The sequence below is a fragment of the Vanellus vanellus genome, assembly GCF_965231255.1.
Source record: "Vanellus vanellus genome assembly, contig: HAP1_SCAFFOLD_44, whole genome shotgun sequence".
NCBI classification, from domain to species: Eukaryota; Metazoa; Chordata; class Aves; order Charadriiformes; family Charadriidae; genus Vanellus; species Vanellus vanellus.
This window is the reverse complement of record NW_028127957.1, coordinates 367,786-385,318: the sequence shown is the minus strand read 5'-3', so window position 1 is coordinate 385,318 and position 17,533 is coordinate 367,786. Positions and strand designations below refer to the sequence as shown.

Sequence of the window (17,533 nt, the reverse complement as noted above, 5' to 3'; positions counted from 1 at the left end):
CCAGGCGAGACCTGGGGCTCTGTGTCCCCGGGCTGCCCCTCCGCTGTCCCTCCGCTTTCCTTCCTTTTCCCTCCCTGGCTCTCTCTCTGTGGTGTTTTTTCCTCCTCCCCTCTCCTCACAAAGCCGCGTCTCTCTCGCAGGGTGGGATGAGCCCGGAGGCAAGTGGGAAGGTGCCTTTTCCTCCTCCTTTTTCCTGCCCCTTTGCAGGAAGAAGCTGTTGAGCAGAGATGGTTCTCGTGCTCTCTTCCCATCTCGGGGGGGGTCGTTGGGCTGCGGCGTGGGGCTGCAGAGCCCGGGAGGAGAGGACAACCCCGAAGAAAAGGTCCCCTTGCCGCCCTCCACCAGCAGCGGTGGGATGGGTGCAGGGACCCTCCTGCCATCGGCTTATCCCGTCCCCTGCGGGAGCCTTTTTCTGCAGCAAACCGACCCAAAACGACAACGGCACGTTGGTGCTTCTTGCTAAATGGGGAGGGGAGAGAAAAACAAATCTATCAGTTTGCTCTGTAAGGATGGAAGCAGCGCATCCCCAAACAGGGCCAAAATCAGGCGGCTTTTACAGGATGGGGTTTTGCAAAGCTGCTGGTGCCAGTGCCCCATGGTGACGGTCAGAGGGGGAAGAAACTGGTTGAGCCCTTAAAAAGAGGAAAAGAAAAAGGCTCGGAGGAAGGGAAAGGTGCAGTGCCGGGGTTTCCTTGCTGCTGTTCCTCCGGGATGCCCGTGCGCGTCCCCTCCACGCTGCCCTCCGGGCAGGACCGTGCTCGCTGCTCCGGCTCTGCCTCCCTGGAGGGGAAAGGTCCCGGCGCAGGAGAGTCCCCATCTCTCCCCCCTTCCCAAAAGAAACTTTAATTACCGGAGAGGTACATTATTACGCCGGTGACCCACAGTGGCTGTGGGGCTGGGGGGCTGTGGTACCAGCCCTATTGCTGCCCTACCCTTAAAATGGAATTATACACTTCTAATATAGGACAACTTGGTTTTCTTTTTTCCATTTTGTTTTCCTCCCTGTAAAAGGAGGGAGCGGGGCTGAGCTTCACTCCCTCCTGGCAGGGACCGGGAGAAATGAGAAAATCAGGATCTAATTTCTCATTTTTCAAAAAGTCTCCATCTGACTTTCAGAAGCTTGAGACACTGGCGTTTTTACAATTTCAGTATGTTATACAGCAGAAGGCCAACACTTTTGTTAGATTCATGAAAAAGTTAAGAGCCCCTGGGAGATAGCCTCCCAGCCTGCAGTTCCTAGACACATCCAGGCTTACTACAACTGTAATTGAGAGCTGGAAATCTTTTTGCTGGTTTATCCACTGCACTTTGGCTTGTGCTCAGTAGCACTCCAGTGTCATATGCAAATCTATAGCCTGGGATGAGCCAGTGACTTGGAATCCACCATGACGCAAGCTACAGCAAAGACACACAGATATGCACAGTGAACATTGTACCTCTGAGTGGCTGCCAAACCTAGTATGCTAAGGGAATTAAGGCAGAATCTTACTATTGACAACTAAGCATTGCTTCAATCTTGCAAATGATGCTTTTTTTTCTCTGTTTTAACCTTCTTGCTTTAACTGACATATCTTGATATCTGTAGAAACCCGATTTCTTTCCCAGAAAGAAAGAAAATAGGACTCTGGACAATTAGAACATCTTCCTACTAATAGTAGAGGATGAACAGGACAACGTGCTTACACTATATCCTTCAAGCCACTTCCCACTGCTTAGGTTCATCTTGTATACTAATTGAGACCAGGCTCGCTCTTAATTTATTTTTTAAAAAGCCATCTCCTTATACAAAACATGTATTAAGCAAGAGTCTGCAATTTACCTTGGGCTGGTCACATCATGGGTATTATGGAACAACTTCTGTATCTTGTTGCTAGAAACAACTCCCACTTTCACCAGGTAGGAATAGGCTTCCACGTGAAAAGCCCAGAAGTGCTTCCCTTTGGCAATCCCAGTGTCGCCAATGATGTAATCCAGGGTTGTGTAGCATCCGGCCTGCATGCGCTCAGACCCCAGCAGTAGAGGAAATCCAGCCCTACTTTCCACAGAGGTTCTTCCTGGGTTCAGCAGGAGATGTTCACTGTTGTACCCGCATTTGTCATCAAAAAGAAAACTGAGAACTGAAAAACAGCATCCCAAAAAATTTTCTCTTACTTAAGTATTTCTGTGCTTATAAACTATATTTTAAGTCACGCTGGCACTAGAATTCCTCGCTTTTAAAGGCTACCAGGAACATTACGCAAGCTAACACAGTCTCAGTATGCTACCTACTTAACCTGTTTGTTAACAGTGCTTTTAAACATGTATACAACCGGTAACAGTGTAGTAGAAGTCTGGGAGCTACTGGAAACCACCTACAGCTCTTAACACCACCAGCAGCTCGTGGACATAAGAAAACCCAATACCTGGGGCTGGAGGCGTACGCAAGATAACTTTTCGGCTCCAAGGGCTAGAGATGGATCCTTTATATCCTCGAACTCTGAAGGCATAGCTGCTGTCGTCATCGAGATCAGATATTACTTTGCTCTTGCTGCAAACTTCGATCTCCTGCCACGTTGTACTCTCCTCTTCTCTATTAAGCTTATGATACTCAAGAACATAGATATCAGCTGAGTCTGTCTTCCCAGGGCATTCCCAACTGATCAGAGCTTTGTTGTACATTTTGCTCTGCTCTTCATTGATTTCTGGTATTTCTAGACCTGGAATGACAGAGATTCAGGAGAAAAAAACCTCAAATGTAGATACATGTTGTTTTAGAATTAAACACAGAAGCCCTTTGTTGAGTGGCTACAGCACTGGGGGGACAGTGGGGGGGGGAAATCTGACTCAGTCAAAGAGTGCAGATGAGGATGGGTCTGTTCATGCACTTAAATCCTTTCTGGTTTTACTTTGAAAGTTGTATTATTTATTTTTGCTGGCAACTAAAAAACCATATAAAAACCTATTCTTTTCTGTCATGCAATCACGACAAAAAGCTGCTAGGAAGACCTAGTATTACTTAACTACAATATTTTGGAAGCCAATGTAAACTGGTTCTGAATGCCATGGCATCTTAGCTTCTTTATCAAAGCTGAAGCTAGCATTGCTGCCAGGTAGTGCCTTGTGAATCACAGAGGCAGAAGGGACAATGCAAGTCACAAGATTGAGTTCTGCAACTGCAGCCCTGCACAAGTTTTGCCTCTTTCCAGAGAAGCCCTTAAAGCTGTAACTCAAGAAAGACGTGATGCTCTCATAATTTGCCATTGGAATGGAAGGACAAGTCACCAAGGATCTCTTCTTGCTTGGCTATGTCCATCACAAAGTCCTCGAAAGTAGTTTCAGCTGCTGGCTTGAAGCTCTTCAGAGATTCAGTAGCTTTTTGGATTCTGAAAGCACAGAAGCAGAGGGATGGCAGAAGAGGGAAAAAGGAATTCACATGGGTGCATTCCTTAAAGCAAAACCGCTAGGTTTTGCTTTAAAAAAAGTTCTCTTTTCAGGTACTTATTCACGTGTCCCAGAAACTTGTCTCTCTAGACAGAATTAAAATGCAAAATTTAAAGGCCTTTTGTACATCAGTGTAAAGATAACTAACAGGGAATCTTTTGGTTGGCAGAGCATTTTAACAATTTGGGGCATTACATTCAAAGAACAAAATAGGTGTGAAGCGCTAATGGAGCACAACTATTCAGATCAAAGAGTTTAAAGCCAGAAGAGACCTGTTAGATTAACTTGCAAATACCCGATGCAATCTCTGAGCAAAGGACTGTATCAGTGAGCTGAATGGGTTACCCTTCCACTGCAGTCCTACTGAAGAAGGCTAGGCGTTGGCGCAGGACAGAGCCCCTCCTCTGGGCTGTTTTTTAACGCACACTGTAATATAGGAATTTCTACTGAATGGTACCGGGACCGCCTCTGAGGCTCTGCAGCACAAAGTACTTGCATTCAGTACTTTCCTAGCAGGTGTCCAAAGAATATGACTGACCAGACATCCCTGGAACAGTACCTGTACCTCAAACGGAAGATAATTAATAAGATACCTGACATGAAGTTGTTTTGCTGTTTGAACAAAACAAGATGGATTGGTTTCTTTAAGCAGTTCTTGAGCAAGTCCTACAAGGCCATTATTTTCCAGGAGCCCTTGAGATTCTTCTGCTTGTGTTTGCAATTTTTCCAGCCTTAAATTCTTAGAAGCTTCAATTGCCCTAAGAGCTGCGGATTTCTTCTCTTCCAGGACATGAGATAATTTCTCAAAACTCTGAGATGCTTCTTCTTTAGCTCTTTCACTGTTGCACTAGGAGGGAACAAAAGACATTTTAGACGGATCCCACAGCACAGAGTACCCCTCTACCGGAAAAAGAAGAGTATAAAACCAGGGACTTTCGGGAAACGGGTGCGAGCCGTCGGCGGAGTGAGACTCCCGGGCCGCCCAACGCTGTTTTGCTTGCTGCCGCTTGCTAATAAATACTTCAGTCTTAATTGGCTCCGTCTCCTTGCATCAATTTGTGGGACTAACCCATAACAAACCTGAAATTAATTACAGCTTGTTGGGAGTGTCGAGATGCTCGGTGGGGGCTCGGGGGTGGGTGGGGGGGGGAGAAGCGGTGCCCTGACCCCCACCTCTTGCTTTTCCCTTCTCCTCCCCAAGACTGCACAGCGCAAGATGAGGGAAATGCTCCAGCAGGTGAAGCAGCAGGAGCAGAAACACGCTCCGGGAGCCCCGGCCCCGCAGCACAGCAAGGGAGGCTCCTGCCGTGCCGCCCAGCACCGCCTGATGAATGTAACCCCGCCGCCGGACATCCCCCCCTCCCAAACCCTCCTCCCCCACCCCCAGCGGGTCAGGGGAGCAAACCAAAGACCCCCCCAAACACACAGCCCCCCATTCCCTGCGGCGCTGCGAGGATGCACAGCCGAGGGGTACGGGGAGGGCTCTCTCCATCCCACAGCCTCCCCCTTCCTCCTCCCTCGCTTCCCGACGCTCTCCCTTTAGTTGGACTAACGTGGGCAGGTTTGGGTACCTCAGCACCTCACGCTTGTGTCTCCCTTTTAGAGATTTTGTGTGCCTTGGTAACCTGAGAGTTGGAGATCCTTTTTTAATTAATTTTCTAATAAAAAAAGAACCGAGTTGGAAAAGCGATGGGGATAGGCAGCACTCTGGTCATTCTCTCCGGGGCGTTGTGGAGGAAGGCTGCCAGTCTTCCTCCCAGTGTACTTTTCCCCGTTGGCTCCAGACTGCTGCTGGGGCTGAGCTCTGAGCCGCCAGAGTGGTTCTCGGCAGACGGTCACTGGGCGCAGACAATGAGGCCCTGAATAGCCCTTCCTGTGCTCTTGATGGCTCCGGACGGCTCTGCTCCTCTGCTGCTTCTAAGGTGGGGCTGCCCCAGTGCCCTCACTCAGGAGCCTTTTGTCTGTGCAGGTCTCACTTGTGACAGGGGGTGGGGGTGTTGCCAAACTAACTGCTGTGCTGCGATGTGTGAGTGGATGTTCCCGCCCGTGTCAGTGCCAGAGCTCTTCCGTAGGCTCCTTCTGCTAGCGGAGAGCCAGGGGCGGCTCCTTCAGGAGAGAGCTTGTTTAAAAAGAGGAAAAAAAAAAAAAAGGGGGGGGGGGGGGGGGGGAAGTGGGAAAAGAAAAAAGAGGAAAAAGATAAAAAAAGGGGAAAAAAGTAAAAAAAGAGAAAAAGTAAAACGGGGGGGACGGGAAACAGAAAAAAGGGGGAAAAAGCAAAAAACAAAAAGGGAAAAATAAAAAAGGGGAAAAAGAGAAAAAAGGGGGAAGAAGTGAAAAAAGAGAAAAATAAAAATGGGGGGGAAGGGAAAACAGAGAAAAATGGGGAAAAGGAAAAAAAAATCGGAAAAAAAAGGGGAAAAAGAGAAAAAAGGAGGGGGAAGCGAAAAACAAAAGGGAGAAAGAAGAAAAAGGGCAAAAGAAAAAAAACCCCACATATTAAAAAAGAAAGGTAGAAAGGAAAAAAACAAACAAACAAACCAAGGAAGGAAAGTGGGAACATCCCCCGGGCAGGAGGAGGGACAGGAGCCGGGGGAGGGGGGAGGGGGGGGGAGGTGGGGGGAGGTGGCGGTGCCAGCGCCGGCCCCGGGGGCTGCGACACCACGTTTTTGTCCTCTACTGCAAAGTGTTCTGTGAAAAACAACCAACCAAATCCCACCCAACGACAACATCAAAAAACAAAGAGAAATCTCTCCAGCTCACACGAGCCTGAGCTCGCTCTCCGCTGCTCTCTTTCCAGTGTCTCGGGGGGGTCACGGCCGAGCTGAGATTGGGGGGGTGGTGGTGGGAGTTTGCCCCATGGCTGTGATGGGGGGAGAAGGGGTGGGTGAGGATTGGAGGATGTGGTGTGGAGGTTTTTTTGGTGGTTTTTTGCCAGGTGTCGCTTTACCCAGTGGCTCGGGGAGGCGTTGGCATCAGGAAGCCTGTGCTAAAGCGGGGTGGGGGCCTCGCCGCAGTTGGTTAGCAGAGCCAAAGTCGTTATTAATGGTTATTAATGGTGCACTAATTACGCCCTTGTAACGGGGAAGCTCAGATGCCCCCTAAGCACCCCCCCGGTGCTTCTCTAGCCAGGCGTGCGCTGGGCGTCCCCCCTGCAGGAGAGGAGAGCACCTCCGGGGTGGGTGGAAGGGCATCACCCAACGGGGAGAGGACCAAGATGAGGCTTGGGTGTCCCTTGGGGTGGCCAGGTGGTGGGGTAGGGCTGCTGGGGGCTGCCACGATGAGGGACACCCCCACACCTTTCTCCATGGCTCCCAGAGCTCTGCTCCCTCCCTCCCTCCCACCCATCCAGTGCCACCAGAGAGGTGGTGTCCCCCCTCCCGGGGCGGGCAGGGGCTGTGCCACCCCATCTAACACCTCAACGCACCAAAGCACCTCACTGGGGGCGGGACTCTGCGCCTGGTAGCCCCGTGCTCCCCAGCACTGTAAGGATGGGGCTGAGCCCCCACCACGGCCACCCTGTGCAAACCAAAGACCCCCCCCCCCCCATTCCCCACAGCGCTGCGAGGATGCACAGCCGAGGGGTACGGGGAGGGCTCTCTCCATCCCACAGCCTCCCCCTTCCTCCTCCCTCGCCTCCCGACGCTCTCCCTTTAGTTGGACTAACACAGGCAGAGAGAGAGAAAAAGAGAGGTTTTATTATTCTTTTTTTTTTTAATTTTTTATTTCCTAAAAGCCACCGGTTTTTCATCCCAGGCATGGCCAGAGGAGCTCACCCAGCGTTGAGGGGGGGAGGTTGGGCTGCAGCACACAGCGCAGCGGCTCATCAGTTTTTAGAATTAACGTAACGATAACGAAACTAACAGCAATTTTTAAGTTTTGTAAGGATTTTAAATTTTTATTTATTTCATTTCAGAGGGGGTGGGGGCGGGAGGGGGATGTTTGTTTTTTAGCACAAGCCGGCTTTTCTAGAGGTTAAAGAAAGGCCGTGCTCGGCCGTAAATGCTTTGCAGAAAGATCCCGGTTGCAAGGAGAGAAGGTGGGAAAAGAGGGGCAGGGGGGGAAAACAGATTTCCAAGAGGTTGTCAGCCCAGGGCTGGAGAAAAAAAAAAAAAAAAATTAGCAATTTTTTTTTTTTTTAAATTTCAAAAATAAAACACGCACAACCCCCAACCCCAAATGACACACACACATCCACACACAAAAACTACCTCAGGCTTTCATACCTCAGCACATTGCGCTTGTGTTTCCCTTTTAGAGATTTTGTATGCCTTGTAAACAAAAATAATGCTCCAGCTATCAGTTTTATTTTTTTAATTAAAAAAAAAGAGACGAGTTGGAAAACACAGTCTCTACTGAGTGCGAGGCGGGAGAAGGAAAGCAATCCCACGGGTGCCAGAGCTCTTCCATAGTCTCCTTCCGCTGGCTGAGAGCCAGGGGCTGTTCCTTCGGAGAAAGCTTGAGAGATGTTTGAAAAGAGAAAAAGAAAAAAACCAAAAGAAAAAAATGGGGGGAGAAAAAAAAAGAGGGGAAAGAAGAACAAAGAGAAAAAGAACAAAAAAGGGGGAAAAAAGAAAAAAGGGAAAATGAAAAAAGGGGAGGGAAGAGAAAAAAAAGGAAAAGGAAACAAAAACCCCAAATATAAAAAAAGAAAGGTAAAAAGGAAAAAAAAAAAAACAACCAAACCAAGCAAGGAAAGTGGTGAAAGCTATCGGGCAAGAGGGACGAGAGCCGGGGGTGAGGTGGCGGTGCCAGCGCCGGCCCTGGGGGCTGCGACACCACACTGCAAAGTGTTCTGTGAAAAAAACCAACCAAATCCCACCCAACGACAACATCAAAAAACAAAGAGAAATCTCTCCAGCTCACACGAGCCTGAGCTCGCTCTCTGCTGCTTTCGTTCCAGTGTCTCGGGCGGGTCACGGCCGGGCTGAGATTGGGGGGGTGGTGGTGGGAGTTTGCCCCATGGCTGTGATGGGGGGAGAAGGGGTGGGTGGGGAGTGGGGGATGTGGTGTGGGGTTTTTTTTGGGGTGGTGGTGGTGGTTTTTTTGCCAGGTGTCGCTTTACCCAGTGGCTCGGGGAGTGTGACGAAACGGCAAAAAGGGCTTCACTGAGAGGTTCAAATTAACAATTTCTTTGGACTTCGCTCACGGGTCCAATACGTCACTATTGCAAGTTCTGTGTGTGCGATGGCGATTACACTATTGCAATTTAAAAGAAATTAGCGGGATCCGCTATTGCGAGCTACAAATGCCCCCGACAAGTAGCAACACAAACCACAAGGGCGCTAGATATTAATGCCTTAGAAGAGCGCACCAGTCACAAACTCAATCGCATGCCCTATACCATACGGATGTTTCTTAGTCACTTACCCTCTCTCTCTCAGGTGAGGTCGCTCCATCCCTGGGAAGTTACCCTGTAGAGCGTCCTGGATGGGGGGGGCGGATCTCCTAGGGGCCAGCTGTATCCTTGGAGGATTCCCCATTTGTCTCCCCAGACCCTGCGGTTTATATTTCCTGACTCGGTTAGGGTGCAGGATTATGCCCGAGTGGATTACACTGTCTGGGATATTTCCCTCTGGTGGGGCGATAGCGAAGTCTCTGTTGCCAATTTGTGATGTCCGGCACTCAACGTCACAGGAGGAGTGGTGGGATGGGACTCGGGGCATTTTGTTTGTTAAGGGCCATTTGGTTTTGGTTGTTCTGTGCCATCTTGAGATAAGCCCGGGCTGAGCTGTTTTGCAGCTGCCCCCAAGTTCTCTCTGCACAGCCAAGGCACGGCGGAGATGGAGCTGAGTGGGACGGCAGCTCCCTGCCTCTCACCTCTTGTGCTCTGAAACCGGCTTGGCTGGCTGCTCCCACACAGTGTGTTACTGACTTGCCCAGCAGGTAAAGAACCCAGATTTGGGACGCCACTGGGGTGTCCGTAAGGGGTCCTGGGCTGCCCTTATGGGGTCCTGGGGGGGACTCTTGCAGGCCAGAGGGAGTCTGGGGCAGCCCTTCAAGGATCTGGGGGTCCCCTCTGGTGCCTCTGGGGAGGGTTTTGTGGCTGGAGAGGGCCCAGCTGGTTTCAAGAGGTGCTTCCTCCCTTTCTCCAGCCCACCCAGCTACCCCGACACCCCCACCCCCCAGGTTGGTGGGTGCCAGCAGTGCCAGCCTGTCCCACTGGGTCGGGCACTGAGGGGGGCACAGCCCCAGCCGCGGGATGGGAGGAGGAACCACAGCACCAGGGATAGAGACCAACATTTTATTTCTTTAACATTTCCCATGGGGGGCACCCCAGGGTTGTGCGGCTGCACCGCAGCTGGTGCCATGAGGGACTCCAACATCCCCCCCACAGCTCACCTGGCTCCGCGCGTGATGCTTTTGATGGGGCTCAGCGCGGTCTCTTCTGTGCTACGGACCAAGCGGCTCCAGGTAGGCGACTGCTGCACCGCACTGTGCCACAGCGTGGGGTGGGGTGGGGGGCTGCGGCCGGGGGCTGGGAGCTGCTCCCATCTCACCCAGCTCCCGGGGTCCTGCAGAGGGACTGGAAGAAGCCAAAGCAAGGGACGACGGACGCGAGAGCCCACCCAGAGGAGCAGAGCGGTGAGTGTCCCTGGCACCGAGCACCATGCAAACAGCCCACACCCCACGGCAGCCCTGAGCCGGGGCTGTGCCGGGGGCTGCCGGCCGCTCACTCCGTCCCCTCCCTCAGCAGCTTCTTGACTAGCAGATGAAGGATAGGAGCTCAAGTCGATGCAGGAGAAGCAGGGAGTGTGGGGGAGACCCCCAGATGCTGCCCCAGACCCTCAGCCCGTGCCCTGCCTGCGCTGGGCAGCCCTGCCCGCCTGCTGAGGAGGGGGTGCTGCCCGCAGGCTCCAGCAGAGGAGACGGGGTGCAGCGGGCTCTCTTCTCTCTCCTCCTCTGCAGGGCAACCGAGGAGGCAGCACCGGGCCCCACGGGACCCACAGGGCTCCCTGCCAACCATATACCATCTGAGCAGAGATGCCTCTCTCTACCCCCTGTCCCCCCCAAGCCCCCAGGTCCCCCTGCCCTCCTCTGCCGCCTATAGGTCCTATCAGTGGGGACAGCTCCTTCTGGTCCAGGCACCCCCCGGGCTCCTGGGCCCCCCGAGGGCCACCGCAAGAGCCCCTGCAGCCTGTGCTCGCTGGCCAACTCGGAGGACTGCAGCAGCCTGTTGAGGAGCAGCTCCTCTTCCCAGAGCTCCCTCTACCACTTCCTGGAGCCCTGGCCCAGTGCAGCAACAGAGCCAGTGGTGCTCACACACTCAGGACAACCCCGCTCTCCCATGGCTGCTGCTGGGGCAGTGGGGAAACTGGGGCTGGTCCTCAGCCAGGAGTCTCCACAGGAGCTGCCAGCAGGGACCGAGAAAGAGTGGGTTCCCCGGCAGGGGATGGACAGGACACAGAGGCCCATGGATGAGCACCTGTCCCCCGGAAGGCCCCCAGCCATGGACATGGACAAGGTGGAGCGGGTGCGGGAGATCACCTGCGCTTTCCAGGCCTTGAAGGCAAAGAGGGAGGAGTCCTGCAAGACCATGGGCAGGGAGTGTGGCCAGGCAGACCCAGGGCTATGCAGGGCAGGAAGGTGCCCACGGCAGGGCTGCGCCTGGCTGTGGGGCTACCTGAAGGGCTGGTGGAGATGCCACTAGCCGTGTCTGCTTCTGCCAGCCCTGCAAGTGGTGACAGCGCCATGCCCAGAAGACCAACAGTGCCCCAAATACTGAGCGGCTGTGGGGTGTGGGGCCGGGAACCCCTCTGGGGTACCCCCTATGTGAAACGTTAAAGAAATAAAATGTTTGTCTCTAGCCCTCGTGCTGTCCTCCCTCCTCCCATCCCACCGCTGCGGGTGCTCCCCCGAGGGAGCAGGTGCAATCAGCAAGCACTGTGTGTTGAGCTCCCCTGCTCACAGCCATGCTCCGCCTGAAGGCGGTGAGGCAGGAGCAGTCCCCAGCCAACTTGGGCACAAAAAGGTTCATCTGACTCAGCGGGTGAGGAAGGGCCCGTTTCAACTCCGTACCTTTGGTATTCTCAGGTCGGAGGATTTGATGGAGCCAACTGAGAGCGGCAGCATACGCTGTGGGGCTCTGAGCTGCTGTGTGGTGCCAGGTCTATCCAAGGTCAGGCAGTAAGTTCACAGGAGACGTCACCGCTAACAACCCTTCTGAGGAAGTCGGTCCGTTTCTGTAGTCGTAGCCTGCCTGGAGAAACAGCCCCACGGAGTTAATAGTCTGCTGAGCAGCAAGGGAGCAGAGTCGCTGACTCTCAACCAAGGACTGAAACACAGCAACCCACTCTACTGCCTTCCCCCTACGCCCGCTGCCTCCCACAGTTTAGAAGAACCAGGGGGTTCCAAGTGAGGGGACCCCTCCCCCACTCCCTCAAAGCTGCTCAACATCCCCAAACCTCCCTCAAGACACGGGACTCCTCCCACACACCTCCACTCCCCACACCGACAACCCTCCCCCTCCCCCAACGCTCCAAAAAGCAGCAGTCCTTAGGGCAGACTCCTTAAGCTGACTCCACAGCTACGGCTCCCCGTCGGCTCTGGGGGAGACAAGGGGGCCCCGCGGGTCTCCGTGGGCTTTAAGGGGGTCCCAGGGCTGCCCACGGGCTCCCAGCAATGCCCGTGCCCACTACCCACCCCCGCTTCAGGGGGCCCAGCGCTGACAAACCCCGACCCATCTCGGGGGTACCTGGGGGGACTCGGCCGTGGGCTGGAGGCGGGAGAAGGGGGCACGGCCGGGCTGATCTGCCGGAAGAAGCGGAGGGGCTGAGAGCGGAGCCCAGAGCGGAGCCAAGCGCCCGGCCAGGCCGGCCCCGGGCACCCTGCGCTGCGGCCGGGGCTGCCGCCACCTGCGGGGAGCGAGCGGGGGGGGAGGGGGCGGCAGCGGGGGACGGGGGGGGTGGCCTGAATCGGCTCTGTTTCCCCCGGGGACCGCTCCGCCCCCCCCAAACAGGCCCAGACCGCCCCCCGAGCCCCCCAGCCCGGTCCCGCCACCCCACAAACCCCCCGAACTGGCCCTGCACACCTCCGCGCCGCCGCCGCCGCCACCCCGCCCGCCCGCTCCCGCCCTCCTCGGCTCCGGTCCCCCCGTCTCCCCCGGTACCGACCGTCGCAGCTCCCGCCCGACGCCGTACACCGGAAGTGCCCCCCCTCACGTCCGCCCACCCGCGCATGTGCCGAGGCGAAAACCCGGGCCACGCCCCCCTGCGTCGCCGCGGCAAACGCGAGCGAGGGGGCGGGGCCGCGCCGCGCCGAGGAGAACGAGCCCCGCACCACAGCTTCTCTCCGCGTCGGGCAATGCGAGGCCGAAACCATCCCAGCCCTCCCCAAAAAGAGCCGGGACCCCCCGAAACCATCCCAGCCCTCCCCAAAATGAGCCGGACATCCGCCTGCAGAGCTCCGCCAGCCCCCCCGACGGACATCACGGGGATGGGGGGGAAGAAAACAACCAGAAAGGTACTGAAAATAGATTGGAGATGGGGCTTAGAGATCCTTCCGAGAGGCAAAACCCGGCCTTTGTTCTCATTTTTGATCACGGGGTTTCGCAGTGCTTCGCGGGCAGTGGTTATCCAGGGGCATCAGCTATCCCGGGAAGCGAAAGTTCCCATCCCGTGTGGCAAAAGTCCACTCGCATGAATAACTTAGACAAAACCAGCCCACAAAAGGACAAGAGGCATCTTTGGTCACCTTTTCCTAGAAGCTTCGCTAAACTGTATACTCAGATTGGCCCTGTCCTGCAGTTTCTTTCCCAGAGTTTTGCCCCAAACCCACGCTTCCGGCCCCGGTCCCCAAGCCCTCCCTCAGGGCCCACCACCTTTCCCCAGCCCGGCCTGTCCTTAAAGCTTTTCTTTTCACACACAGCCCTTTCCACACACCTCCCTCCGGGGCCTCCTCTCTCACAGACACCTCACAGCCCTGCAAACCTCCCTCTCCCGAAAACCCATTCCCCCCTCACTCCCCCCTCACACAACACCTACTCCCCTCACACCCTCGCTCCCCCCCCCCCCATCTCTCGCCCCCCCTTTCCCCTCTCCTCCCATTCAAAATGGCGCCGCCCTTCCCTTCCCTTCCCTTCTCCTCTCGCCTTTTCCTGCCACAGCCGCCCCCCGCTCAGGTGACACCGCACACAGCCGCCATGAGGCGCGGCGGGGAGGGCCGGGGCTGTGAGAGGCGATGGCGGTGAGGGAATTCTTGGCTCTTCTCCTCTTCTTTTCATCTCCTCAGGCTTCGGGCAGCCCCGCGTGGGCGGCTGGAGATCCCCCCCTCCCCTTCCAGGAGTGGCCCCGGCCCTGGGGCGGCCCCCGCCTCCCTCCTCCCCACAGGCTCTCCTCAGGGAGAGCCCCCAAATCTGTCCCCCGGGCGGCCCCACAGCCTCCTGTGAGGCTGGAAGCAGCGGTTCCCTCGGGGAGAGTCTCCAAACCCGTTCCCGGGGTGTCCCCACAGCCTCCTGCGTGGCTGGGAATGGTGTTTCCCTCAGGGAGAGGCCCCAAATCCATCTCTGTCGTTGCCCTACAGCCTCCTGCATGGCTGGGAGCAGTGTTTCCCTCAGGGAGAGCCCCCAAATCCATCCCCAGGGTGGTCCCGCAGCCTCCTGTGTGGCCAGGAATGGCGTTTCCCCTATGGATGGAGCCCTCTCCTTCCCCCGACTCCACTCCTGGGCAGCCTTTTCCTCCCTCCCACCTTCTCCCCACAGCCTTTTCCAGGGCTGGGAAAACACTCCTGCCCTTTCTCTTCCTGCGGGTTTTGAGAAGAAGAGCCCCCCCCGTCTGCCCAGCCCACACGTGGGGTCTGGGCAGCTCCACGCCTTGTGTTTGAACCGGGAATTGGGATATTTCAGTTTTCTTCTGCGATCAGGCCTGGTTGTGAAAGGGCCAGTTGTAGTGGTTAGGCTTTGGTGGGTGAGTAACAGCAAATCTTATTGAACTTTTCCTTTTTTTTAGATTTTGTGTAGGGGGCTTGTTGTCCTCACGCCCTCGAGTTCTGCTCCAGGTCAAGCGAAGCCCCATGGAACTGGCCCTAAGGGTGGCGGCGGCCATGGACCAGCGCCCCTTTGGCGTCGAGAACGTGGTTTATTTTGAGTTGAATCTCCCTGTTTTTCTTGAAAAGCGGGGGTCTGGTTTGTAGCGAGGCTTAAAACCCCGGGTTGTGCCTAAACGTGGGTCTGATTTCAACCTCAGGGGCTGCAACTCTGTCCAGCTCTGACTCACAGCCCTGGCAGCACCGTCAGCATGCCGGGCTCGGCGTTCTCTTGTATTTTGAAGGGTTTCTTACGGATCGGCAGCAGCCGGGGATATTTAGCAGCTGTGTATTGGTGGTGGAATCCATGTGGTGAAAAGATCTTTGGGGTAAAGAGGTGAATAGGTGTTGTTTTCTTTTTTTTTCACCTGGAGAATGTTTCTTGTTGCCTTGTACCTGTAAAAAGATGTTCAAATCGTTATGGTGTTCAAATCGTTTCATAAAATTACCCCCTAGACAGGAATATGTTTTGTGGTTGGTTTGGGTTTTTTTTTATGAGAGTCCTTTCAGCCTGCTCTCCAGGTGGAAATGGGAAATGCAAAGGCATTACAATGATAGATTTGCTAAATCTGTTGCCAAGGTCTATATTACTGGCTTTCCCTGAAGCGGGGAAAAGACGTCCTGTTTAGTTCTATTTTGAATTTGAAATTCTTTGTGAAATGGATTAAGCAGAGAGGGCTTCTTTTTGTGGGTCTGCCCTTGGAAGGAGAGCGCCTTTAGGAAAAGGCTTTTCTGGAGGGGACGGAGAACTTAATTGCTGATGGCTATAAAAGCGCGCCCTGTTTGGGTGGCTTGAAAACAAAACCCGTGAAAATCCATGACTGAAAAATGAGACTTTCTCCTCATGACTGGGGCTGGTGTTTCTACTGATTTGCCAGTTAGTAATGGCTCGTTCCTTACTCGTGGCTGGGGACCCTGGAATTGTTTCCCAAAGCCTAATCCAGCAGGAAGTGCTGGGGATTGCGACAGAGACCAACTTGCTGCGTGGCTAATAAAGTTACTTAAGTGAATAAAGCCTGAGATGTACATAAGCACTCATATACTGAAGAATGAACATAAGCATGAAATAAGCAGGAATGTATTGAAGTTTAGAATCTGGTAGTTTCTCCCCCGTTAATTTGCTTTTGATGGTTATGCTTTACTGTTCCCATATTTTGACTTTCTTTCCCTTAGTGCTCTGGCTGAGGTTGCTCCAGGAAAGAAAGTGCTGCATATCCCATACAAGGACTCCGTCCTGACGAAACTCCTGCCGTCCGCTCTGGGGGGAAACAGCCAGACCATCATGGTAAACTGATTCTAATTCTGATCGCATGGCTCTAACAGTGGTGAAAGTGCGTGTAGATAAAAAGATAAAAGATTGCTTTCTATGCAACATAAAGGTGAGAACCCTTCTGCTGGTCACACGTTTCTTGCCACTAGGAAACGCATTACTCAAATGGAGAGCACTTCTGTTTTCAGAACGAAAATCTCTCTCTCTCTTTCTACATTAGCCATTCAAACCCCATTTCTTCTGCAAGAGTTTTCTGCATATTTGTAAAAACTTATCTAAATAGAGAGAAATGTAGGTATAACACTCATAAGCAGCCCCCCTTTATTTAGAAAAGCCATGCTCTTTCCATAAAATGAAGCAATATTATGAAGCAACTGTATTTTTTTCCTGAAATCTGAGATTATCGTTTGGGCTGTGCACAAGATGTTTCATTCCTAAATAAGATGAAACTGCCAAAGGATCGCCTTTGTCTCAGGGAACTAACGGTGTACTCCAGCATCTCTGGAGAGGTATTTTTTCTTAAAGAAAGGACTATCAATAGAGAGATGGAGGAATACAAATAGAAAATGTGCGTCTGTGAAAACGTTGACTAAATGTTGACAGCCTTGAAACAGCTTACCTGAGTTTCTTCACATGCTAAAGGAGTTAATTTATAGCCAGGTTGCTAAGACACTAGGATTCTCCTTTTATGTTTACGGACTTAATCCCTATCTGATTTCTGGTAGTGTTTAACAGTGCTTTAAAAAAATCTCCTTCAAAGTCTAATGTCAGTTGATACTTTTCATACGCTTCCAGATTGCGGCCGTGAGTCCGGCAGACCTCTCTTACAAAGGAACGTTGTCAGCCTTACACTATGCTGAAAGGTACGCTTTCATAATTTTTCCTGTTCTGTTCCTGCTGCAAATTGCAGTCAGGTGCTGGGCAAAAGGACAAAAGATACCCCTTCAAAGTGATTGACAGCTCTGGATGAAGAAAGAGCGAATCTGTCAATAAGCAAAGGCAGCAGATTAAGAGCTTATTCTGTGTTCGTATTAGCGGAGGGCATATATTTTCACAACTGAGTTGTGGGACAGAGGTGACTGTTTTTCCTGAGAATTCTGGGTCTCTCTCCTACGTGTGACTTAATTCCGCTTCTTTCCTTCCTTTTCCCTCCCAGTGATGCAGCATGGAGTTGAAACGTAGAACCTACAGATGATCCCTGCTGCCAGGTGTTTGTCATCTCTGCTTCCCAGCGACAGATCCCAGCGACAGTGCCACACAGAGCTATTCCTGCCTGCCCAGGAGCAGCTCGCTTCCCGGCCGCTTTCCCAGTCTGTTGGGTCCTTCTGGAGGAGAAGGTTCCCCCCTCTCTTCCCCTTTGCTCTCCTCCTGCCCTTTCTGGGGCTCAGGACTGAACGCCGCTCTCTTTGTGGTCCTTTCAGTCAGGCTTTTGCTGGGACTCCAGCACAACTTAGTCCTTCTTATTCCAGCTGCCCCAAAAAGAGCTCAGGCGCTTACACGGCTGTTATGCCAAAGCAGATCACGTCTCAGTGACCTTGTAGCTGCAGCAGCCCGCCTACTAGGAGATATCAGGCACAGAAAATTTAATTTTTCCAGCATCGATTCAGTCTTGCAAAGGGCTGAATGGCTTTCACGTGCCAAGGGACGCAGACCAAGAAACTCCCCACGCCGGAGCCAGCTCTGTGCCGGGGCAGCTGGAGTTGTCTCTGCAGGGGATTTGTCCGCCTGCCTGGCGTACCCACGCTTGGGGTGGATGAGGTCTGGTTTGGAAGTACCCCATCCCACATTGCGCCGCGTACCAGGGGCACAGCAGCTGTGGCTGCA

General features: G+C 53.5%; 1 protein-coding gene across 1 annotated transcript in view; it reads right to left on the bottom strand.

Moving 5' to 3' along the window:
* Positions 1–1,815: 1,815 nt before the first annotated feature.
* LOC309684803 (E3 ubiquitin-protein ligase TRIM36-like) overlaps positions 1,816–17,533 on the bottom strand; it is a gene marked incomplete at both ends in the record, with an annotated part of 208,294 nt that continues 192,576 nt past the window's right edge. Inside the window, 4 exons of the mRNA XM_082500662.1 lie at positions 1,816–2,117; positions 2,403–2,696; positions 3,238–3,362; positions 4,014–4,267. Coding sequence (XP_082356788.1) covers positions 1,816–2,117; positions 2,403–2,696; positions 3,238–3,362; positions 4,014–4,267 — 975 coding nt within the window. The remainder of the gene's footprint in view (positions 2,118–2,402; positions 2,697–3,237; positions 3,363–4,013; positions 4,268–17,533) is intronic.